Source organism: Anas platyrhynchos, chromosome 3, assembly GCF_047663525.1.
Source record: "Anas platyrhynchos isolate ZD024472 breed Pekin duck chromosome 3, IASCAAS_PekinDuck_T2T, whole genome shotgun sequence".
In the NCBI taxonomy this organism is placed as follows: domain Eukaryota; kingdom Metazoa; phylum Chordata; class Aves; order Anseriformes; family Anatidae; genus Anas; species Anas platyrhynchos.
This window is the reverse complement of record NC_092589.1, coordinates 19,466,056-19,491,976: the sequence shown is the minus strand read 5'-3', so window position 1 is coordinate 19,491,976 and position 25,921 is coordinate 19,466,056. Positions and strand designations below refer to the sequence as shown.

General features: G+C 43.3%; 2 protein-coding genes across 7 annotated transcripts in view; one reads left to right on the top strand and one right to left on the bottom strand.

Annotated features, from left to right (window-relative positions):
- CAPN13 (calpain 13) overlaps window positions 1–25,921 on the top strand; it is a 47,252-nt gene that overhangs the window by 524 nt on the left and 20,807 nt on the right. For 5 of the 6 annotated variants that reach the window (XR_005264132.2, XM_021274074.4, XM_038175928.2 and 2 more), the window contains exons 2-11: window positions 4,718–4,966; window positions 12,989–13,058; window positions 13,865–13,983; window positions 16,447–16,580; window positions 18,322–18,496; window positions 19,454–19,522; window positions 20,550–20,635; window positions 22,018–22,092; window positions 22,926–23,092; window positions 25,148–25,296. Coding sequence is in view for 5 of the 6 variants with exons in the window: in XM_038175928.2 (XP_038031856.2) it covers window positions 4,718–4,966; window positions 12,989–13,058; window positions 13,865–13,983; window positions 16,447–16,580; window positions 18,322–18,496; window positions 19,454–19,522; window positions 20,550–20,635; window positions 22,018–22,092; window positions 22,926–23,092; window positions 25,148–25,296 (1,293 nt within the window). In the remaining variant the exon portion in view is untranslated. The remainder of the gene's footprint in view (window positions 1–4,717; window positions 4,967–12,988; window positions 13,059–13,864; window positions 13,984–16,446; window positions 16,581–18,321; window positions 18,497–19,453; window positions 19,523–20,549; window positions 20,636–22,017; window positions 22,093–22,925; window positions 23,093–25,147; window positions 25,297–25,921) is intronic. The other variant, XM_038175930.2, reaches the window with a different exon arrangement.
- On the bottom strand, window positions 6,578–12,279 carry LOC106017837 (heat shock transcription factor, Y-linked-like). The gene is given in 4 exon segments (XM_038175933.2): window positions 6,578–6,986; window positions 6,989–7,055; window positions 7,402–8,932; window positions 12,043–12,279. Coding segments are annotated over 3 exon segments (942 nt in total). The 5' UTR covers window positions 8,074–8,932; window positions 12,043–12,279; the 3' UTR covers window positions 6,578–6,783.

The window sequence follows — 25,921 nt, the reverse complement described above, 5'->3', positions numbered from 1 at the left end:
GGCTTTTGAACACCACATATACAAGGACCATCTGCCAGAGGATTTGGGACATCCAGGTTCAAGTCCCTGCTCTGTCTCTGCAGTTTGCTGTCACTGATGGTGAGGTGCTGAGAAACTTCATGCTCTCATTAGTTTCTTCTCTGAGTGCAGTGAGAACTAATAAATTCACTCTTTCCTTCACTGTAAGACCATTCTGGAGCTGACTCCCCAAAGTTTTTACAATGCTCCAAATACATGAGTGACAGGGTCTTAAAGGTAAAGAGCTTGTATTACAGTAGGTTGTATTGAATATTGTGTGTGAGGTTAAATATACATTGATGTTTTGGAGCGTTTGAGAGGGAACAGGGGAAGAAGGGCTGTTGGCCTTTTGGCTTTTCAGGGATTCTTCATAGTGTTTGTGAATTCACAAAGTATGAAAAAGTATGAAGTATGAAACCCAGCTGAACCAACATGTATCAGAAATGTTTTGAAAAAATAGGAGAGGAGAAGGTAGAGAGTTCTGCTATGAAGTAGACACGTTTCTAATTGCTTATTTACACTTCCTACACAGTGAGAAATGTCAGAAACCTTTGAAGGAAATGATGTCTGTACTATGACATAAAGCTTTTTGCAAAATGTAATTAGCTGTCAGGAGCATTTGCCACCACTGAGTACCCGATTATAGCAGTGGCTTGACATCTTTTGTAACCAAGTGCTGGAGAGAGATGATACATCCCCTTTGCCAGTGGCTTTTAAGTTTGTTTAATGCACAAAATAGTGGGTGCTTCAGGTTTCCAGGTTAGTTTCTGCAGGGGTCAACAACCTTGAGGGAGTACTCAGACTTCCTCTTCCTTCCTATTCCCTCTCGTAGTCACAGCCCATCTCTTTTTCTCCTTCCCTCTGTGGTTTTTCCACTTCCCTCCCTCATCCTTTGTCATTCACTGCTCTTGGACAAGTAACAAGAAGGATCTCTGCTGAGAAGGAAGGGAGGGACCAAAAAGGAACACTGGAAGCAAAGTTGGGTGCAATTCATTTCTTCATTCAGATAAAGAGGTATTAAGTTTTGGAAGAGGTCTCAGGACAAAGTAAATGTATGTGTAACCCCTTCTGAACAAAGTTTCCTTCTTAGCTGAGAGTCAGTCTCTCTCTGTCTTTCCTCCAGTGTTTTACAGTATGCCTGAATGAGTTTTTCTGATTTTTTTGAAATTCTTCCCTCTTTCCACGTGTCTCATGGCAGGGAGCAGCCCAAGGGCTTTGCATCTGAGACCTGTTGCATTATTTTTTCCCTTTCTCCTTCAGAGTTCAGCACCTGTAAGATGTTCCCCACCCAGATAGGCAATATTCTGCTTTAAAAACTGTCGTGCTCTTCTCCGTTGCTCTTGCACCAGTGAAAGACAAGTGGAAGCGATCTGTGGCCAGGGCTCAGAGCTCCAAAAGAAGAGGCTGGCAGAGCACAGGGAACACGGAGCTAGCTGGGTGTGGGTGACCCTAGTGGCTGTCACACAGCACGGTCAAGAGACAGAGCTCCCATTATCTGTGCACATGTGTACACAAAGCTGATGAAGTTACGCCTGGAAGGAAAATGTAGTTAAGTGTATTATTTTCTTCAGTCTGGTTGCTAAATTATTCTGGATATGTTAAACAATGTAATTAAGCGCACACACGTGCACGAGCACACTAAAAGCTCTTGTTGTCTGTCAGAAGAGAGGGAATACATGTCAGCCCCAGCCTTCAAGCTCTGTTAAGTTTAATTTGGGTTTCAGAATTAGCAATCAGTTTTGCTGGAACACTGCTGCAAGAAATATATTTTAGTATGCATGGGGCCTGAGCACAGTTTCAAATGAATATTTGTTAAGAAGAAGCCATCCTTTTGTTGTGTTATGGTACATTACATGAGATTTATTTCCAATGTGTAAAAAAAAAATGCAAGCCCAAGGGGAACATGCTCTCATCTTGGTGGAGTGTGATTTCTGAATTCCATCTGATTTTTTGGTGGGGCTTTTAATTAAGACAAAGAAATGCAAAAACTCCTTGTTCTAGGCTGTTGTTACAGTGCCAGAAGGCCAAGTGACTTGAAAGGCCAAGAAGGGTGATAACACTATGCGTGTGGCAAGGGGCCTGTATCATGCCTTCATTGTGGCTGCTCTGTGTTCGCAACAGAAATCTGAGGCTTAGCTCTTACTGGAGCCTTCTGTTCTCTTTGTACCAGACCAGCAACATATCAGATCCGCAGATACGTTTGTTTGGTAGGAAAGAGCCCTTTTATGTGTGTATGTGTGTATATATATATATCTATCTATATAAATATATACATCTTTTTTTTTTTTTACTAGATAAAAAAAAATAAAAAACAATGGTATGCAGTGGCTTGAAACTGAAACCAAGCAACCTCAGGCTAGCAATCTGCACAGAAAGTGAATGAAATAGGCGAGTGGTTTGCCCAGGGCATGTTGTGAATTTTCCATTGCTAATTGATGAGATGGTACTTCTTAAGTGTAAGCCAGGAGCTAGTGGCAGGGACTGCTGGATCAAGTGCAGTGGCTTCTGTCATGCAAGAAGTCGGAGAAGGTGGCTGCAGTGATCTTCCTCAATATTAAAAGTCTGCTAGCACAGGCCTTTAACAGGGGCTTCTCTTTACAGAAGAAAAGGGATGAAAGTCTCATGACAGTTGCTTTTTTGGTTTTGTGATGGCAGTACCTGGAGAAGGGTGAAAACCTGGACTGTAGCCTGACCCAGAAGGTACCAGAACTGAACAATCTTGGAAGTAGTGGAGTTCTGCAGTTGGTAGAAAACACCAGAATTACCTAACCTGAATTGTGGCCAGGGTGGAAAAATACCAACTAAAGCCAATCATTTTGTGATCCAAAGAGCCCCTTTGAACTGTCCAGGACCACAGCAGACTGTGACCTAGAATCGCATCCTGAGGTGGGTCTCTTCTCAGGGCAAGACTACACGAGGCTCAATAATCATCCACTGTATAAGCCAACGCAGAGAAAAGAGAATCATTCACTAGAGGCCTGGCTTCTTAAGATTCAATGATCTTCTACTGAGTACACTGACACAGAGGAGGCTGAGTAATTCACCAAGAGAAGAAAAGTTCTGGAGTGCACAACTGAGTTCAGAAATCCACAATACCTTGTTGTACAGAAATCCCTAATCCCCTGCTGTACAGAAATCCCCAATTGCTCGCTGTATAGAAACTGCTAATACCTTGCTGTAAGTCTTGTGTGTGAACCTTGCCATTTATGAATCTTTAACTTTAAAGTCACTGTTTCGATTGTAGCAAACACTACTGAATTATTCTGTTAAATAGGGTAATGATTAACTGATGTTTAAGTGCTACTAAAGACAAAATTATGCAATCTAATTTGTGATTTACTGTAAAGGAATTAATAAATCTTAAATTGCTGATGCATCAGATCTGTGTAAAAATGTCCTCTGTGACACAGGGTGAACAAACTCTCTACTACTACTCCGAAACCCACAGCAGAGCTCTTTAACTGAAGGAAGCTCCCCAGGAGCTGGTGCACATGTGTGTCTCTGTACATCTGTGTGGCTCTGGGGAGAGCACCTGAAAACCTCTGTGCTGGTTAGACAGAGAAAATTGCTCTTTTAAAGCTCCAGTGCTGCTGCCCCTCCAAATGTGCAAGCTTTCTACCTCCCTAAGCCTCTCTCCCCAAAGCCCTCCCACTCTGCAGTCCAGGGTCTCTGAGGAAGATGTGTTACCTCCCTGTGGAGCACAAGCAGGTCGTGGATGGCAGGAGTCCCCAGTGGAGTTGCTGTCTCTTGGATTCTTTTGTAGCTGTGCTAGCAGATATAATAGCAAGTCTGGCTGGTCTGGAGAGTCACTGTATATGTGAAATGTTCATTCTTCCTAAATGAAATGTACCTTAAATGTACACACTTAACAAGGAGGGATCTAAACATACTTCAGACTGGATTATCAATGGATGCCATGAAATGACTTCCCAGTTTAAATAGGAACCTGCAGTTCAGTTCGGACACTGTAAGTCACAGCTTTAAACACAAGACCTATCGATTCCACTAACCCCAGACCTTGGAGCACAGCTTTGTGAGCGTGTAGTGCAGGTGGGATTAAGGTCTGGATGTTGCAGCTCAGTCCTGTCTCAGCATTGTAGCTTTAGGGAGTCTGATGAAGTATCTGTGGAAGCTGGTAGAAAGCCATCCCACCAATCTGTCTGGGGTGTTCGGAACAGATCCCGAGGAAAGGCAAGTGTCTGCCTTATTTAGGTCTCTCACAAGGAGTGACCGTCAGGCACTCCTGCTGAAATGAAATAAAATAAATAACTCAAAAGATGCCCTGGGCCCAGCCATGATCCATGGCCAGAAGAGTCCTGGACACTTCTGACCAGACTCCCTGCTCACACTGCCTGCCTGAAGGAGTCTGAATCTCCTGCTCCATCCTACAGCTTGTGCTTGCTTGAGTTGCAGATATACCTCATCGCTAACACAGCATCTCAGTAAGAGCTTTGTCCTTTCTGTCCTCAGGGAAGACTCAAAATCAATTCTATAGCGATGACAGAACTGATTTGAGATAAACCAGTTGGGATTTAACTACTCCTCTTTCCCCAGGCATTTCCAGCTAATAAGGGTTTTGTCACTGTGACTGCCCTCAGCTTTGTGTGCTCCAGCATCCTCCTGGGCGAGGGTTTGCTTTCCCACATGCTCCCCACTTTGGACTGGGCAATTAATGGTCATCTGTGTCTCTTCTTTGTAGGAAAGGTCCACAATGCTCAATCCCAGCGCTGCTCTGAGGTTGGAGGAAGGCTGGCAAACAGCTGGGACAACAGGAAGCCTCCGGAACCTGAAAAGATTTAATAATCAGGACTTCAGCCACCTGCGAGCCTTGTGTTTGAGCCAAGGCCGGCTGTTTGAGGATGACACCTTCCCTGCTCACATCAGCTCCATCGGTGCCAGCCTGCTCCCAGAGGACCAGCTGCAGCAAATAGAGTGGAGGAGGCCAACTGTGAGTTATGCTAGCCAGGGTGTTTCACAGCACTGCTGCTGAATGGGAGTGCTGGTGGCCAGTGGGTAGAGACCTTCACCGTGAGGGGGAGAGGTCTCTGCTAAGCAGGGAAGCACTAGAAGCACAACACTGAAAGAAGGGGACCTTGGTGTGGGATGTGTGGAGGGAAGATAACCTCTTTACAGTATCTTCCTCTGTATGTCCAGTGTGAATTGCCCTTTGCAGGGCAGGGCAGCAAGGAGAAGGACACTGTAAAACACCTGAACAAGCATGGAAGTTTGCAGGCAGCCCATAGAAGGGATCATAAGTTCCATTCATGCCCAGAGCATGTGGGTGGGAGCAGAGCAACTCTTCTGCTGAGGTTCTTCTGTCATCTCTAGCTGACCCTTCAATTCCTGGACTTGCCTCTCTTCTGGAAACAAATAACTTCCTCAATTTTAATTGCTTTTAACTGAGTAGTGACCTAAGTCAGTTAAGTTGAGATTTTCTTTCTTGCTCTGTTAAATGTGTGGATTCTGACATTCCACCATCACAGGATCACGTGGCTTCACCCATGGCCAACACCTCTGTGCAGGTTTTTGTTGGCTGTGAGGATACACTTCCACAGGAGGCAGCCAGCCCACTGGCCTGTCAGATCTTGGGCCAGCCAGTTCTCTAGAGTTACAGGGCCAATTTCTGGCTACAGTTCTACTCTGGACAAGGCAAGCATACATATATATTCAATCTTCTAACACTCTCACCTAGCCTTCTTTGCATTTTCTTTCCCTCACATCTGCCTAAACTCATCTCTCAGGGGGATGTTGCTGCGAAGGCGTCTTGGACATTCACTGCCTCTGGATCTGTCCCATAGACCTAGAGGTACTAGGAACAGATCTGACATGCCATGCACTCTGCCGCCATGCTAATTGCAAGATTGTCCTTCCAGTCTGGTTTTGAAGGGGTTTTCTAGTCTTCTAATGGAGATCATGTTACAAAGCTAGAAATATGCAATATCTGGCTCAGTAAAAGAGAGATCTGCCTCTCTGGATTAGCATTTGTAACATTAATGACTTCATTAGATACATTATTGTAGGAAGATTTTTTTAGATTTTTTTTTTTTTTTTTGCCTGTGAACCTTACTAAAGCTAGAGTTCCCACTTTTTTCTGTTTCTAGATGACTATGCAAATCTGAAAAGCTCTCAAATTCTATTAAAGAGCTCTGATTTCTCTAATCCAAGCCACAGATGCAGCAATAATTATTTCAAAGTAACTAGGATGCTTGCTGTTTTCCAGTTCGGGTTTAACAGGCTGATGTGATGTCATCTTCACCTGGCATATGAATGTTTAACTTGGGACATATAATCACATACATAGCCAGCTTTCTTATCCTAGGACCTGATGTTCCATCATCAGACTGCACTGAATAGCAATGCTGTGTATCCATTGCTACTGGTAAAGCAACTGGGTTAGCCACACATGGCTGTTTTGCTGGAGTTTACTGAGTGCAGTGCTAGTGCCTGGGGTCTTTGTCTCCCCTGAGCTGGAGCAAAACAGTCTCCCTGAAGGCAACCTCCATACCCAGGGTGTAGGAACAGTAGCTGTCAAACTGAAGAAAAGGAAACTAGAAACAGAACAGAAACCAGAAAATATTTTTTATTCAGACAGTTTATTCCTAGAACTACTACACTCTATTCACTTGGTACCTATCATATATACTTCCTCTAGTACGTATAGTGTTGATGTCCAACCCTGTCACCTGCAATACTGCTATCTGGTCCCAGCCCTGGTGGAAAAACACTATCTTGTGGGGTGTAGTGTGGTATGGAGAAGCAGCAGTTTCAGCAGAATGCTCCCAGGGCAGCATCCTGGATGCCAACCAGGGTGTGGCTGTGGTGTTGTGGAAAAAGGGATGGGGCCTGAGGATTCATCCTTGCACTGACCGTTGTTGAGGCAGGGCCTGACCATGTCTTCAGTGAGTTTCTTCTCAAGTGGCCTTCCTTCAAAGCCAGTTCCAGTGAAAATTCAGCTTTACTCACACTTTACTTCGCTTGCATCGTCTTAACAGATGGGGATAGTCTCTCTTGAAATAGGGGTTATGGTAGAAGAGTAACTACAAAATGCAAAAGAGGAAAGTTAGTTACCACCATTTCAAGGCTGGGAAAGACAAAGATAGCTAAGAATTAGAATCACAAAAGACAAACACTGAAGACACTCGGGGGCATTTTAAATGTGCCCCATGTGATTAACATGGTATGGCACAGTTCTGTTAAGCAATAACCACTTTTGCATTTTTGCCATTTGGGTGTAGCAGAGAAATGTAAGATTTTCAAAAGCATAAAAACTGGTTTAGAAACCCAAATACGACCAACTTTAGGCCACCTCAGTTGGGACTGGCTGGATATCAATCCCACTAACACATTCTGAGAGGTATTTCATAGGTAGGGGGACTAACGTACCTTGCTAAAAGCAGAGACTGCTCCTTTATCAGCTAGAAATTCATCACATGAGGAAGATCTTGTCAAATCCCATTGCATTTTGCAGAATCCATAAAGATGAAGCTGGCGAATGAAAGTTTTCATGCTATCAATTTCAAAAGGTTGCAGAGGTCCTCTCCTTGTCAGCAATTCCATTTTGAAGAGTTTTTCCACAATCACTATGCAGTTCCCATTGTCACCCCACCAAAGGGACTGAAACCGATTACTTCCAACAATTTCCCAGAGTTTTTTCAGAAAGGATTGGGGTGACAAGTCATTGGCTTTGCCAGAGCTTTCCTCAGAAAAATTAAGATGTACACTTTTCATGTTTTCTTCTTTTATAGCTCCCAGGGCAGCATCGTGAGCTGCTCTTTTATCACATATTTGAGGAGATGCTGAGACTGCCAAATCAATGGACTTGTTCTGAACAGAAACATTTGATGTTTCCATTGAAGATGGCTCCATTGAAATTGTTTTTCTAGTTGGACAGAAATTTTTGTCCGTAGCCATTTCCTCAACCCACTGGGCTCTGTCCTGCCCAACCGGGGGATGCAGTGCAGCTGCACCCACCCGTGGCCTAGGGAGTGTGGTGGAAGTTTCCCCAATGTCACCATGGTGCCTATGCTGCATCACAGTGACATCACAGACCAGCATCCAACTACCAGCAAAATGGAGCAGTGGCAGAATTGCTAAATAGGTTTATTTTCATTGACAGAGCTGCAGATGCCTTCAGCCAAGAGTAAAGAAGTAAATTAAACACTGTTTAAGCTTGGTGTGTCCTGGGAGGCGAGCACAAGGAGCTGTTCCCCAAGGAAGAAGGGGGAAAGCTGCACAGTGAAGAATAAAAGTGCAGAATTTTAAATTTTAAAACTGCAGAATTGTGTCAGTTAGACACTGTTTGCACATACACAAATGTCCATGCCCTCTTTGCTCTTAAGTTACTGAGATGGTAACTGTAAGGAAATATGATCCAAGGTATTTAAACTACCTAAACCGATAGGCAAAAAAATACCTGTAATTTCCCCAAGGAACTTTGACATACCAGAATATGTGTCCCAGAGAGTTAGTGTAGTTGCATCCTGCCTATAGAGCGTGGCTAATTTGACACACATCTATTTTTCTCACCTTCTACCATTGGCTCCTTCTGACAGGAAAAAAAAGTGTCTGGGAATGTACCTGTGACAAAAATGGCACCTTCAGCCTATTATCTCTTAGCTTCCATCTTTGGAGTCGTATAGGATCTTGTTATTTAAGTGCATATAATTTCAGATAGCAATTACATCGCTGTTGTTGTTCCAGATCCAATATAGCAGTTGAGCAACACGCTCCATCTATTTTACCTTGTGCGTTGCCAAGAGAATTGCCAATTATGTTCAGAGTTTTGAGTCTTCATATCTGGTGGTAATGTATATGGTGGTCATGCACTTCTGAAGTAGCCAGTGTGAGTTTCCTCTGCATCGTCACAATCTCTTCATAGCATCAGGGCACAGGCTTCTCAGTATGTCTTATATATCTGGTGTGAGGAGAAAGGAAGAACAGTGTCTTTTACAAGGACTTCAGCAAGAGTCATACCTTGTTCCTTTAGCAAAGACTCAGGGAACTGTGCTACTGTAATTAAAAAATCTAAACAATATTGGAGAAAGTCATACAGTCTGAGCTAATGCTTGTTTGCTTGGATTCACTGCTTAAATTCTTTAAATTATCAAAGTGATTTGTTATTTGATCCAGTCACTTTGCAAAAGTCACATTTTTACCTCTCTTCTGCCCTTTGCAGAGCAATAATCCTCTTCCAGGAACAGTGCACTTATCATGATACTGCACTGTTTTGATGACGCTTTGTTTATCGACATTTCATTTAATTCCCAGAGACTTCCAGGAAATAACTTCATTGTTAAGAAAATTTGAGTACAGAAACTGACAAAACCAAAATGGGACATATAAAAAATTGTGTTGGGGTTAGGATCTTTCCACACAGCTAAGCTGAGCTGGAGTTCCTACTGCATCAGTTTTGGCATGTCTGTAGCTGGAGGGGTGAAAACAAGAGCTTTTATTCAGGGGAAAAAAAGAAAAAATAAAACAAAACAACAACAAAAAACAGATGTCAATTTGGAGTTAATCTAAAAATTTAGCCCAAATGGCACAGGGAAGAAATGAAAAACCTATCATCCACAGCGTCTCTGGGCAACCTGTTCCAGTGCCTCACCTCCCTCATAGTAAGGAATTTCTTTATATCTAATCTAAATCTACCCTCTTTTTATTTAAAGCCATTATTCCTTGTCCTCCTCCCTGATAAACAGAACAGATACTTTTATTTTTCTTAATTGTCGTGCTGTTAAAGAGGGAACACCCTGGCCAGTGCAGTGAGGATGCGTCAGGAAGCTGGGGTTGGGACAGGGGAAGCAGCACAAAGGAAAGATGTGGTACTGTGGCAGGAGCTGGTGGGAACAGAAGCAGGATTGGGAATTTGTTGCAGGGTTAAAGGATCTTGATCTGGTAGGGCGGCAGTTCTGCAAAGAGTCATCCTCTCCCTCTTAATCCTCAGATTTATTATGCTGGATCAGAGGGAAGTCTGGTGGAAATGTGTCCATGGCCAGACCACCATACTGTGTAGCAGCCTGCAATCAGACTGGCTTACACTACTCAGTAAATCCAACCCCAGGCTTTCAATTTTCCACAGAAATGTAAGACTGAGTCCTTTGCATATATCTGCATGTGCCCTACATCTACACTGATCATCACCAGCTTTGTAGCCCTTCTCTGGACACGCTCCAGGGCCTCAATGTTCTTCTTGTAATGAGGTGCCCAAAGCTGAACACAGCACTCGAGATGCGGCCTCACCAGAGCTGAGTACAGGGGACAATCGCCTCCCTGCTCCTGCTGGCTACACTATTCCTGACACAGCCAGGATGCCGTTGGCCTTCATGGCCACCTGGGCACACTGCCAGCTCATGTTCAGGTGAGCATCAACCAACACCCCCAGATCCTTTTCCTTTGCACAGCTTTCCAGCCACTCTGCCCCAAGCCTGTAGCGCTGCAATATGTAATGAAATCTTCACTGGGCCAGGGAAAACAAGTGATGATAGGTTTCTCCTGGGGAATGAGATCAGACAGAGCAGTTGATTTATAGCCCATATGGTTGCCCTCATTGCTGGACTAGTAGATATTATGAGAAGAGAACACGTGCCTCTTTGAGATCACTCTTTTTCCCCCTCAAGCTAATGTTATGGAAATTATGCAAGAGTCAATCACAATAACAGGGTTCAGTTCTAGGTTTATGCAATGGTAATAAGCAAAAAACAAAACAAACAACAAAAAAAAAAACCACCACTTCTGCAGAGTTAAAGTTACAGCAACAGCTCAAGCTGTTCAAGAGACCCCGAACAAAGAAATCCCTATGCAATTATGCCCTTACACTGTACATTCCCAACCCCTCACTCAAGAGACAGGACCAATAGTAATATTAGGGTTGGAGGTCTTTCTTCTCTAGATTGGTTCCCTTCATTGTCTCTAGATGAGCTGTTTTCTCCTATCTTTGGGGCTGTAGGATCTGCTGATGGTTGCAGAGTCTGTCAATATAGTCTTCTTTACCTTCTTATCTTCCAGTTCAAGCGGGCTCTGTGGCCTTTCTTACTTGTAACTGGGTAAAAATTCAATAGCCTATGGCCTTAGACTTCAGCAATGATAGCTACTTGTGCTAAGCATGTTCTATACAAAATTCTTCTCTACAAATAGCATACCAAATCACACAGCACTAAAGTGGAAGAGTCTTGGGGAAAACGCCACAAGGCCTCATTATATTTTTTTTCAGAGAAACAGAGCAATATTTCTGGACAGTTATAAATATGTAGTTTCTGTATTTTTCATGCAATTTCAAAGGCTGCCCATCTATGTGCATAGTAGCTAGGCACATAGCTAGGTTTTGCGATAACAGGCAAAAATTCCTGGTGCTTTATAAATGCTGTATTTCCTTGGAAGGAAAAAAAGATATTTGGAGACTACCTTTCCTCCCTTTCTTTCCAGTTAGGTATGCCCAGATTTCCAAAATGCAGCTCCTGACATGGATAGGACAGGACAGGATAGGGTAGTTCATTCAGAAGAGACCTACAAAGATCTTCTAGCCTAACAACCTTAGGGCTAACTAAAAGCCACTTGAAAACTGACAGACATGGGGCATCAGCCACCTCACTAGAACACCTGTTCCACTGTTTGACCACCTGCATGATAAAGAAATTTTTTGTTATATCCATTCTGAATGTCCCCTGGTGCAGCTTTGTGCTGTTCCCACACATCCTGTTAGCAGGGAGAAGAGATTGGTGTCTCTTTCTCCATGTCCTCTCCTCAGGAACTGGGAGAGAGCAATGAGGTTGCCTCTCAGCCTTCTTTTCTGCAAACTAGACAACCCAAATGTTCTCAGCCTCTCCTCATAGGACATAACTTCCAGCCCTTTACCTGGCTTTGTTGCCCTCCTCTGGACACTTTCAAAGATCTTTGTACATTGTGGAACCCAGAGTAGTGCACAATATTCAAAATAAATCACTTTTTGGAAATCCCCAAACTCCTCAACTAAGCGTAGATGGCTGCGTGACAGCAGCATGTCCCCATTCTATCAAAAAAGACACTTACCCAGACCATTTTCCCTGGTGTCACCAAGGCAGTGGGAGCATGATCCATCTGCCAGCCTGGAGAGACAATACTGTGTAGAACTCTCTGCAGATGGGGAAATTTCTTGAAGGGTTTGATCACCGTGAAGCCATTTCAGAAAACTGACAGCATTTGCTGATGGTGATCTCATGCAAACATGTGAGTCCTGTTTTGTGCTGGTCTCATGTTTGTGCAGCATGTCAAATTGATTGGGCAGAAGAAATGCCAGGGCCTGCTTAAGGAAGAGCTGCTGTATTAATTTTCTCAGTGAGAGGCTTTTTTTTTCCTCTTATCTCTTCATTTTCTTTGGTGTGCAGTGACTCTCTTATTTAAGGCTGAATGCTCTTTCAAAACAGAGCCTTATTCACTGGGAGTGTGCCAGGGGTAATCACGGGGGATGCTCAGGAACATCCTACCCAAGCACTCAGACATCCCAGACTAATAGCAGAGGCAGATGGGAGGATGGTTTACACTTCTGTGCACAAGACCAAACTCTGAAGTGTTTCCTCCTTCACTGACCAAACAAGACTCTCAAAGAATGCAAAGAAAATTCTCCCTGAATTAAAAATAAATTGGCCAGGTCTGTGGGATTTTGCAGCTCGAGATTAAGCACTCTTCCATACTGAAAGTGATGAAAATCAGCCCCAGCAGATCCGTATGAGTCTTGTGTGGAAAAGCTCAGAGCATAAAACTTGCACAAATCCAATGCTGAGCTGAAGTACAGTCCCTGCTCCAGTCTGCCTGGAAAACTCTGTGTAACTGTCCCCCAAGAAACTGCATGGTTTGGCAGCTGAGGCCAGAGCCCTCTGAAAGGTGTTGGTAGCATCAGAGAAGCTCACGTGAAAATCCAATGAGGGGCTCTGCAAGGGAACATGCTGCTGGCAAAGACTGAGTACCCACACTGTTCTCAGCATTTTCTTTCTTCCAGGAACTTCGAAGAAATCCCTGTTTGATCATGGATGGAGTTAGCAGATTTGATATTATTCAAGGACTCATAGGTAAGGTTATGATCCTGTTTAGGAAAAGATTGGCACAACCCAATAACCCGTGGTTGCTTTGCTATGTTCTGAGTTCTTGGTGGAAAGGCATGGACCATGGTGCCTGCAGTAAACAAATAATTAGTGTGGGTCACTCCAGACCTCCACAAATCCCCACACAATTTATTGGAGATATTTAATGGGATTCCCAAATGTAGCAGCTGTTACTTGCAGAAGCTTCAAGTACAAAGGTGAAACACAGTTACTAAGTAGGCACAGCTCCAACATGTGTAGGACTGCATTTTCTTTTCATCCTAATGTCTCCACATGGTCATTCTCAGTGGTTGTTGTTCTTTTTTTTTTTTTTTTTTTTTTCCCTATTGATATTTCTCTCCATCTTCTATGACACTAAGATAAGTGTCTGCAGCTCATTGTCAGTTCCATCTTTTTCTCCCAGCTTATAATCGTATTTGTCTTTGTGAGTAGCTCTGCTCCGAGACTGAAATAAATGTCTTCCCATTTCTCACCCCAACTGATAGGCTCGAAGATTTCCTAAACCACTTTCCAGACTGCAGGTCTCGACCACAAAAGCTGATTATAGAGGTAGCAAAGGATGGCTAGAGTTGCATCAGGGTTCATTTCTGGTGAATGTTGGTTGGTGTTTCACTGTTTTGGGGAGCAGAGAAGGAAGACAGAAGATTGCTGTTTTCTTTTAGCAAGCTGTTTCTTGGATGTTTAGATGTTGAAGTCTGCTCTTCTAAGGAGTTAATTGTGATCCACAACTGTAAATAACTGGCTGAATGTACTGGATTCTTCTCTCCCTTAAGGTGACTGCTGGGTGCTGGCTGCCCTGGGATCCCTGACAATGCAGAAGCGATTTTTGGAAAATGTTTTACCAAAGGACCAAGGATTCCAGAGTGACTATGCTGGGATATTCCATTTCCGGGTATGTATTCTCTGCTGTATTGGTACTGCTGGCGTTTGGCTGGTTGGATTACATAGGGGTCAAAACTGCAGTCCCAGATCTCGACATCTTCACATGCTTTGGTTTTTCAGTGCTGAGAGCCAATTCAGAATTTTTCAGAAAACCCCAAGTTTTCTAACCTCATGCTCCAGGTGGTACTATCAAACTTCAGGGGATTTGAAGCCCTTTTCTGAAAATTTTGACTTATACCCAACTCCAGAGCTACAGCTACCAGGTGTTTGAACAGATCTGTGTACATACGTGTTTTGAAAGACATTCTGAAGTCTGCTTTGATTTCGACTTTTTATTGTGACTGTCAATGCACCTGTGGTTTTTATCTATTTTGACATTTTCTATTTTCCAATATACTTCAGTTTGCCCTTTTAGCTGGTGGTATTTACTTGAAATTACAAATCCTGGGAAACAGATGAGATGAATGGAGATTTAATTCAAAGAGAGGAGCAAGATCTCTAGTAAATTTCACTGTCTACCAACTCTTGAAATTCTCTGAATCTCCTGTGTGAGTGACTGGAATACCAGCAGTCAGGCCCTGGTTTCTTGTATCTGAGACAGCCAAGTATCTCACAGGATTAAAAGCACTTGCCTCCAGAAGCTAAACTGGAGGTAGAGAGAATCAGGATATTCCTTGGCCATTCATCATCACCCTTTTTTCACAATCTGTTATATGCAGAGAGCTCTGGCACTGGCACTTCTTTGACCTCCTGGAGCTCTCATGGAGCAGCACCAGGAGGATTATCTTGCAGGCAGTCTAAATTTTGCTCTGTTCCTTTGCCCTTCAGAATGCCAGATATTTCTGTCTTGACCCATTTCTAGCAAGCAGGGGTGCTTTTATAGGAGACAAACCAGCTGAAGGGACACCAGACTGCTTAAAACACATTAAAAGAATACAAGATAGATTTTCTTTCATGAGAGCTTTGAAAAGATTAGTTGTGAGCAATCCTTAACTCTTAAGCAATATAAATACTTTACAATATTTGAAAATGTCATCACACCTTCAAATCAATGTCACTGTTTCTGGATTTCCTCAAGCAGTAAACCCTTGAGGAATCTACTCGGAATGGAAATGCCTTCTCGGCAGTGTCTTTCAATTATTCCATCAAAGATATTTTACTGCCATCCACAGGCTAAGCTACCAGTCCTCAGAAGAATCTCAAACAAGACATACTGTATACAAATATAAAAATTATAGCTTATAATTTTTTCCTTTCTGGATCTGGAGAACATTACCTCTCAGCATTACAAAGGGCTGCTCCAGGCTTCCTACACAACACTCAGCTGCAGGAGTTAAGGGTGTTAGGCACTTTATCAGCAGCAGTTAAGATGAGTGATGTTTTTTGTCTAGGGAATAATTACAGTGACATCATTTCACCAAGAATTAAGTTAGACTTGTGTTTATGCAGGAATCACTTTCTCTGCCACAGAAACTCTGATGCCTCTGAGGTAGGGTGTGTTATGTGTGAGTGAGAAGTGGGCAAGGAGCAGATCAGTCTGGGGAAAAAAACAGAAATGTTTCTTAGGAACTACAGGGGATTATAGCAGAATGCATCAACTTAAAACACGGGGAATCTGACCAGATCTGGTCTTGTGCTTTTCTAACAGAGCAGCTCATTTTGAGGTTTTTCACTGACCAAAGCCGATAAAATAAAAACATGGTAGACTAAATCTATTGCTAGCTTACTCCCACTCCCACTGGAGTCCTTTGCATTATTGCAGATAAGAGCTTGGCTTCTTATGATTGAGAATCGTGCTAAGCTACATTAATCTGCTAATGATTCTGGAAATGGCTCCTTGAGGTCATCCCCATGGATCTTCTTCCATATCTTCTCCATTAGAAGGTTCCATCAGCTGGATCAGCATGGGGGAACACCTGCTTTGTCCACATGGTGGAGAGACTGCCTGCATCTTCCTCTTCTATCAAGGAGATGGATAACACCTCAAAGCAGTCTTTAGTCAGTACACTGTCCCTTTCCATGATAACACATATAACAGTCTTAATCGAAACAGAGAGAAAGGTTCTAGAAAATCTAGAGACTGAATCTTGATAGAGGCAGGGGAAATCCAAATGCAGCTGAGGTGTGATTGTTCTTCATCCTCTGAAATGTTTGCTATCACCCAACAATATTAGCGCATTTCCCATACTCTTTCCTCCCACTGATTGCAGGACTGTTATATTCCCAAATGACTGCCACTAGGAAATGCAGCCACTTGGTAGCTTGTTTAACAACTTAGACTGTTAGCCTTCAGTAGTTCTGGAGAGGACTTGCAAATACCCATGCTTGAGATTAATTCCTGTGCTGCTTCAGGAGGCTGTTGCTTGGCACAAATACGAGCTCTCAAAAGAGGCTTGTTCTTTTCTCTCTTTCACTTTTTGTTCTCTCTCTCTCTCTCTCTTTTTTTTTTTTTTTTTTTTTTTTTTTTTTTTAGTTCTGGCAATTTGGAGACTGGATGGATGTGGTGATAGATGACCGTCTGCCTTTCCTAAATGGGAGCTACCTGTCTGTACACCCTCGAACATCAAACGAATTCTGGCCATCCTTGCTGGAAAAAGCATATGCCAAGTAAATATAGATGGTCTATTTTTCCACCCCTTGCCAATTGCTTTATATGGTTGGTTTCACTCTCTGATATACACAAATCACACAGGCTTACACTTGTATGTGTTGTGCTGTACTTATGTAAGGAACTGTGGCTGTGTGCAAACACAGGGCCAATACAACCTGGAGATGTATGTCTCAGGCTGAGGACCTAAATGAACCCTTTTCACTCTGGGATATTAATGCCTGAGAAGTAAAATGAAGAGGGTAATAGCTGGTGACACAACAGGGGCTGGGCTTCTCCTCCTTACTTCAAGCAAATTTCTCTGCCTCTGTTTTCCCTTCTATATTTCCCTCTGTTTAAAAGTGCAGACTCTGAGCAGGGATTACCTCTGTTTGCAGTCACTAAGAGACCATGCAGATATTAGAAGCAGGCAACAAGAGGAAGCATGACTGAAGAGCATCCCCGGCACATGCACTCCTATGAGTCTCTGATTGGCTGAGGTTCTCAGAGTAATACAAGGTTAATAACAGTTAATAAAGACATAATGGTTAAAAAAAATCCTCTGAGGAGTGAAGGAATCAGAATGTCATCCCTTAGCATCTGTAACAATACCCGTTATTAAGTATGCTAAATAGAAATTCCCATGCTAGAGGTAGTATGAAGGGCTGGGACTTGGCAGACATGACCTACATCAAGCTGCTGTAACGTGTGATACAGTAAAGAGGAGCTGAAGGCCTAATTATTTTGGCAGATTTGGTCAAGAAGAGTAAATGCTAAAGCAGCATTTGAGTGACTCACAAATAGGATGCTTTTTGCCCTAAGAAATCTCAGGAAAGTTGACTTGGGACTCAGCATCAGTTTACTGCATAAGATTTTAATTACAAAACAAAACAAACCTCTATTAAATCAAATTTGCAAGAAATGCCGTTTATGAGATTCCTACTTTTCCCTAGTGCCCATGACAAATTATTTCCATCCATGTAGGACAAGGACAACTCTTCAAAATACAATTAGCCACAGACTTAATTTGATTACGTGCATTAAATACAGTGTGCATAGTGGGGTTTAACAGCATGATCTACTTGCTCAAAGTACAGCATGTTTCATCTTATTTGTTATCTCAATAAAAAGCACATGATAAAAACACAAAGACTCTGTTGGCAATATTTAATTATTGCCCTATTATTGCACTCTAGCAGAATGATTTGGGAACAGCACTGAAAACTTTTTTTCTATCTTGCATTTTTAATATATGCTAATACCATGCAAATGGAATACTGGTCAGTTTTGCAAAGAGCCATGACAAAGCATTATGTAGAAACTAACAGTTCACCTCCACTTAGCTGAAACATCGATATAAACTAGTCGTGCTTGGCTCTTTTCTAGTTTAGAAGAGAGAAACAGGATACTTCAGGATGAGATTCAGCTCATCTCCCTAAAATGCCTCTATCAGCATGAGATGCACCTTATTATTTCCCACTACCCGTAATGACTCTAGACAGCTGCTTCAGATGTGGGTGAATGCATAGGAAGAAGTCCCTCTGCCTCATTCATCCTACAGGGCATGTGTTTTGTCTGGGCATCTATTTCAGTCATGCTTCCTTTAATTCCCTGGCCTCAATGTCTCCATTCATTACCTGACCCTAATGTCTCTGTCTCCACCACGATCACTGCACCAATGCACATGTCCGTTTTGGAAGCCGTCACTGTGAGTTGTTTATTAAAACATGGTGTAAGGACCGCTAACTTTTTTGTTTTCAGATTGCGGGGCTCCTACCAGAACTTGCACGGAGGCTACATTTCTGATGCTTTAGTGGACTTCACAGGTGGAGTCCAACTTCAGTTTTCATTAAAGAAACCCCCTCCTGATCTGGAGGAGATACTGAAAGCTGCTGGCAAATCTCGGTGTATGATGGGGTGTAGCACCTCAGGACAGGTGAGTCGCAAGGCCAGGAGCACACCTTTCTTGGTTTACTATGTTTGCATTAAGGGTACTCTTTTGAGTGAAGAAGGAAGTCCCCAATCACTCTGAGCAATAGTGACAGCTCACGGATGCCTGGATATTGGTAACAGGAAGTAGATATGGTTATGCAGTATCAAATGTAAAGGCTTCTGGCTAGATAGATTGAATGTGGATGAGAGATGTGGATGGAGGAAAGCCACATAGCCCTCTCTGAAGGGCCTTCCTCCTATTTTGGCCTTGATAAGGTTAATCACACAGCCCTCTCTGGGCTGTGTGGCTTCTCTCCTGGTTAAATCCACTGTGATATAGTAATGTCCTCTTGCAGCAGGGCTGATTTGGGCCTCAAAGCTTTGTGATTGAGTCTAGCAAGGCCAAAATGTGCCTGTCTTCTGTGAGAGTATGCTGTTATCACACTGTGATTTGCAGGGTGCTGATATTAATTCTGAGAAGTTGCAAAAGACTTCGTAATATTCAGTAAGTATCTCACTAGAAGAGTGTCACGGGGTTATACAGCATGTCAGGGAAGACTGCAAAGCATGTACCATTGCTTCTGTATGGACTGGTTTATCAGGACAGAAAGATTGCCTATTGCAAACTAGTCAAGGACTAGCTCCTCAAGTCAGGTGGCTGATCCTGGGCTGTAGGTGGCAGTGAAATTTTGGATCCCTAATTTTCCCAGAAGCCCAGTTCAGCTCATCTTGCAGTTGCACTATCTCTTAGGATTAAAGAATTTGCAAATGTGGGAAGACTTGTACTTCTGCTAAATTTACTGGATTGCTTATAGGTACAGTGGGAACAGTCACTTTTCTCTGGAGCCAGTACATCTGAGATACTGCTGTAGTCAAAACCAAATCTCTTTTTCTGCCACGCCAAATGTGAGTTCTGGGAGTGTGGCAGAGAGCTAATAACTGTATTTTCACCCTTTTGCAGATGAGGAACACAGAACTGAGGAATGGAATTGTACAGGGTCATGCCTACACTGTCACAGGAGCAGTGAAGGTAAGATTGCAAACTTGTTCCTGCCTGGTGGTCTCATCTTGGTGGTCCACCACTGGGATGTGGAATGCAGTCCCACTGCTGTTCCATTCAGGGTCATTAATCCCTCCCTTTAGGAGAGATTTCTAACAGTATGTAGTTCATATTTCAGGAGATGGAGGGTTTCTGGCACAATGGGAAGAGTGAGGATATCAGGACTGTATAATTTTTCCTAATTAGAAGGTTCTTGCTCACCCCAAATCAGGGGGTGGAAGGATCCCAAATCCCGCTGGAGAAAGGAGCAGGCTGTTTTAGGTTCCTGCTACTCATGATCTGTGCAGAAAGGAGAAACAGTCTTTGCCCCACCTTATAGGAGTGCCAAGGTGTCCAGTGGAGTGTCCTGCACGAAAATGTTTAGAGGCTGACCTGGAAGTTGAACATTTGCATCTGGAAGAGAGTTGCTATGACATCTGTTTCCAATACTGCCTGTGTGCTTAAGGGTGGGCAAAAACAAAAGGTGTGCTTCTCCCACTTCTGTGTGCTTCTCTCCACTTTTGCCACTTCAGTTTCACTGTGAGTTGTTTCTGGCTTAAACCACTGACAACAAGAGGAGAAAAGCGCCAGAATCTCCAGCTGTTGGAAACTGCAATACTGTAGATGCAGAGACACAGATTCTCTTTATTATCATCTGTCCATATTGATTGTCAACATTTGCTCCAGGCAGTCTGGTGGTCTACCTCCCCAAAGTCTCTGCCTTTGCTAGGCAGCAGCCTCAGATGTGCAGAACTAGACATTAGAGGTATTGCATTCATGCAGTGTTGCAGGAATGCTGCCACTTCTGTCTGTGTCAGCCCACTGCTATTCGCTGTCCTTCGGAAACCAAGGACTTTCCACGCATCATTCCTCTACAAGCAGCAAAAGACACCGAATTTTAGCTGAAGTTAATCCAGGCCCCCAAATTATAGAAGGTGCATTTGATTACCTATCACTTCACTGAAAATCGTGATAGTGAAAAATTGTGACTGAGTTTGTTTTTCTTTCCTCTTTACAGATACGCTACAAGAATGGCTGGGAACACATCATCAGAATCTGGAATCCATGGGGACGTGGGGAGTGGAAGGGGCCCTGGAGTGACAAGTATGGCCTTAAAGCTTTCATCTCCTGAGACAAATCACTCTTGTATAGGCTTATTACAAAGGACATCTGCCTCACACCCATAATAATGAAACAGGCAGTTCCAAATCAAATAATTATAAGCTCTATTTCCAGCTGCAAAGCCACTGCTCACAGAAATCCAATTGAGAGAAAACTAATGCAGTATTTGTGTTATGCATACTTGTTGCTAGGCCTAGCTCAGGTATCCCTTTTTGTCTGTGAGTACATGTTTCCCAGTGGGTAATTCCAGATAGGTCATGGATGAGAGACTTATTACTACCTGGAGTAAGGTCTGACCATGCCCCCAGATACTGTCTGGCTGCTTCTGATGAATCCTCCTGCACCACACATCTGTCTTCCTGCTCTCCCATGAGTCCAGCTCTGGGAGGAGGATGGTTAGCAGAGTCCATGAGAATAGGGCAGCATTGTTAAGTGGTATTAAACATAGACAGACAAAAAGGGTCTTTGGTTATTGCAAAGGCGAAGTGCCACTGGTTGGCTTGAGCTGATCTTTTGGATCCTGCGTGCAGCTTTAGACATGTAAGGAGCACTTTCCTGCCATGTGTGCAAGCTTACTTCTCTCCCCCAGAGGAAGACTTGCAACAATTTTCTGTAAATAAATAAATGCTAGTTTGGCTGGTGGAGCTGTCAGTGTTCTTCTGACTAGAGAGATGTACAGGTATTACTCGTAGGTGATTTAATAGCATCACACCTCTCCTTGTTGCTAGGACCACTCATAACTTTTCTACTGAGAAAGTTCAGGCTAAAGTGTAGTGTCTGGATGGGCTGACGGGTGGCACAGACATGTCCACGGCTAGGATAATAGACAGCATCTTCCTGTTTTTGAAAGCTTACTATAATCCTAACTGTAATTGAGAAGTCAGTGGAGTACATTCATAGGTAAGCTGCATGGGTCAAATTATTTATTCATGCTCTGTTTATTTGTCTTACATTCAGCAGAAAGTACAATTATCACTTAATTATAAACATGCTGCTAGGAAACAACATAGTTAATTGGCTAATGTGCCCTCTGCACGTTGATGTAATACCAGCACTTAGGAACATTAAGCCTTGGTACCTCACTAACCTCTTCAGTGTGGGGACAGGTGACAAGTGCTCTGAGGGCAGAGGTAAGATTCCCCATCCTAGGACGGGTTACTAAGGGCCAGGCACAGCAAAGGTGCAGTGCCTCGTTTGCTGGCCTTGGCTATGAAATTGTTGAGCACAGTCCTGTTCCCAATGTGCAGTTTGCTTACCTCTCTTGATCCCTCTCAAATTGATAGGCTGGGTAGAGGAATGGGCTGGCTGGAGGGATGGAAACTCGTGCCTCTCACAACACTTTGTTGATTTGTTCCTGTTCACAGCTCTCCAGAGTGGAACTATGTTGAGCCTCAAATCAAGGAAGACCTCTGCATAAAAAAAGATGATGGAGAATTCTGGTATTTCCCTATCAATTCTTCTGTCTACCAGGTTTTCTATTTGCATTCATTATGAAAGAAAGATCATTTAGGCATTTTTTTCTCTGCTTTTATTGATGGCTCAAAGTGCCTCCGTGTTAATTGCGTGCAAACAGCAAATTGGAGGTTGTCCGGATCCAATGGTCTCAGAAGAAATGAGACTTGGAGAAATGAAACTGGCCAATATGATGCAACAAACTGGTGAAAAAAGTGAAATAAATGAAGTGAAAATACAGCTCACTGAGACCTAGTCCCTTTGTCACATTTTCCTTCCCCCTAAAGAGACCAGCTTGAACTTCAGCTGCTCAGAGGAATAGGTGGCTGGAGCTTATGCACTTGACTGCTCTGCAGGTGCCTGTGGCTTTTCACAGCCTCTGAATACTCTGAAGTCCCGCTTAACCATGGGTTAGACATCCTTTAGAAGGCCTATTATTCTTCAGAAAGTCCACACTTACCATGTGAGGCTCTGGGGAATGCAGGGGAACAGCAGGCTGGGCTGAGATGGACTCGTCAGGCTTTAGTGAAGGCAGGACAGGATGTCACAGAGGGACAGAGCAAGGCACCATAGCAGAGTTGTGCTCGAGACAGTAGGACTCCACCTAGGCACTGCTAAACATATCATGTAATTTCAGTGGGGGTTTAGGCATAGTTAGGGCTGTCCAAAAGCACCAAGGGCTGACCTCTTCTGCATGGTGTCAGCCCACTCGGCTACGCTGTGCAGCACTGCTCTAACCCTACTTGGAGACATGGGGGGTGAAAATGAATACCTCACTGGTGTCTCAGACTGAAAAACAAGGCTTTCTCTGTCTTTGCAGGATGTCCTGTGAAGACTTTTGTGAGCAGTTTTCCTGGCTGTGTATATGTAACAGCACCCCAACGTTTCTGGACTTTGGAGATCAGTGTGGCATGACATGGTCCGTGGACAGGCACATCGACCTGTGGAGTAATTCACTCTCCACAGGCAGGAACAACTCTTCCCTCGGTAATAAATGTTTACTGCAATCACCCAGTCCTCTCCTCCTCTGCGCTGGTGATTACACTGAAACGTTCAATGAGAATCAAATAGCAGAGATATTGATTGCCAGTTATTAAGGCCTGCTCTTTCCCATTACACCACCTATCAGCTAGAGAGACAGAAATAAAGCAGCAGCACTTGCTGCTGAGTTAAAAACAGAGGGCTTGTGATTTAGAGACCCTAAACTCCTTAAATCAAAACATACATCAGTATTCTTTCAGGTAGTTTCAGCAGGTGCTACGGGGATCTCACCAGAAAGTCTGCTATGGTAAAGATGTGGCTGGTTTCCCAGAACAAGAAATACTCTGAAATTGAATGAATAAGAAATGAAAGAATTGTGCTAGAAAACTCTGTTTTCAAAGGTAGGAAGTCCATTGACCAGAAAAGACCTCATTTATTTTATTGGGGTGCATTAAACACAGCATAGCGAACCAGTCAAAAGAGGTGAGCAATGGTGCAGCCTGATCTTCAATATTGTGCACAGCTCTGGGCTCCACAATATAAAAAGGCTGTTAAGAACCTTGTAAGTGTCCAGAGGAGAGCAACGAAGCTGATAAAAGAGTTGTATTGCCTTTCATGTGTCCTGGGAGGAGAGGCTGAGGACATTTGGGTTATCTAGTTTGCAGAAAAGGAGGCTAAGAGGAAACCTCTCTCCAACTTCCTGAGGAAGGGAAATGGAGATAGAAACACGAATCTCTTCTCCCTGCTAACAGGATGCGTGGGAACAGCACAAAGCTATGCCAGGGAAGGTTCAGGTGGATATAATGAAAAATTTCTGTACTAGGAGATTGCTCAAACAGTGGGACACACATCCTAGTGAGGTGGTTGATGCCCCTTTCAGTTTTCAAGAGGCATTTGGATAATGTCCTCCATGCCCTACTTTAACTTTTGGTTAAAACATATTTTTGACTTGAAGTGGTTAGGCAGTTAGACTAGATGATCTTTGTAGGTCCCTTCCAAGGGAAGTATTCTAATTCTAGTTTAAACTGCTTCTCCAAGTACTCCTCTGGCACTGGAAGCTCTAACTATTACTAGTATTTTTTGTTATATTATTTTTTTCTGCTGCATCACATTTGGGCTCTGTCTCTAAAATGGTAGCACATGGTCTGTGATGGAGCTACTTTTTTTTTTCTTTTTCTTTTTTTTTTTTTCTGCAGTGCTGATCCCTGACTTAGCAGCAAACAGGTTTTGTCTTACAGGTTTCTGCCTCCTTCTCCTCATCTTCACTTCCACTGCCAAGTGGTGGTTATGAATCATGGCCTGTGCTGCAGCATGCCAGAGGCACTGGAACTGAATGAGGAGGCGCAGGGCCTGAACTTGAGAACATGTGGGCAGAACAAATTTCCTTGGAGCTGTTTTGCCACTGGCCCTCTACTAGAGTTACTGTCCAAGTACAATTTTGGGCTAAAATGTAGCTTTCAAGGCCACCAAACACAGCTTAAAGTCTAGACCAATTTAAGCAGATGTTGTGCACAGCTCAGTCCTTTTCCTGCAGTTTGTACATTTCTCTTCTTGTCAGGGACGCTTCTTGTTAATCTAAACCTTGGCCAAGAAGAAGTCTTTTTATTCTGGTCCTCGTCCCTCTGTCTTCTCCATCATAAACACTGGCAGGAAGGAAAGGGAGGATAGTTTTGGATCATTTTGTCTTTTTCTTTTATGTGCTTATGAGCTCCAAGACAGGGTACTTTTCAGCTCAGCCACTGGTTCAGCCAGGTGATTAAAAAATCACTTTTTTCCTGCCTTGAGGAAAGTGTACCCTGTAGGTGAAACAGGTATGTGGGTGAGAAATCTGCCTGGCATTTATCACTTTGCCAGAGATTTCTAAAATGATTAATGGGCAATTAGTTTAACTCCAGATGCCTTAGCTCCTACTGATAATATAGAGAGTGTCGTGCTCTGTCGCATCAAAAGCATCTTGGAGCAGCTACCTCTTCTTCTGGGTGTGTATAAACAAGATCTAACACAACAGGCTACTACTGGGATATCTGTGTGGTTACTACTAATATAATAACGCTTCCTCAGCAGGTGCAGTTTCGAAGAACCCTAAGTATTTCTTCGAAGTGACAAGTAATGCTCCCCAAAGCTATAATGTGGTCATTTCACTCATGCAAAAACATGCTGAGGGTATGCAGGATGCACAGACATCGAGGATTGGCTTTTCAATCACAAAGGTAAGCACAATCAGGTATAATACAGATGCTGTTTTCTGTGTGGGTTATTGTATCTGTACATGTAAACAAAAGACTGAATTGCCTTTTGGGCTGTTAAAGGAGAGCAGTCAGTATTGGAGTGAATTTCTGGATGTTTTCTTTATTAGGAAGACATAGGAAAAGTAGGGCTAAGCAGGCTTAGTTTCCTTTATTCATATCTTGAGAAGAAAATCTGAATTTTCAGTTTTGTTGCATCCTAAAATACCCCTGGGAAACTCAGAGGATCCACAGGTTACACAAGATGCTAGGGCAGTGACCTCTGTGTCCAGCCTTGCTAGTCCAGCAAAATGCCTGGCAGCCAGCACAAACCCCAGTGCTCCAAGTCAAGCAAAAAAGAGAACGGGCTCTTGTTCCCCCTGAATGGGCATCACAGAAATGCAGTGCAAAAAACATTTGCAAAACACTTGGGAAAGCTTTGTGCAAGACCAATACAGAGCCAATCTAGTCAGATAAATGGGACCTCCAACTAAAATTTCCCCCCTTTTTTTTCTTGGTGACTGCCTGGGCATGTGCCAGTTCAAGGACAATTACTGTCAGAGTATTACCAAGCTTACTGAAAGTGCAGTTGCTGGTAGAGATGGCTGCT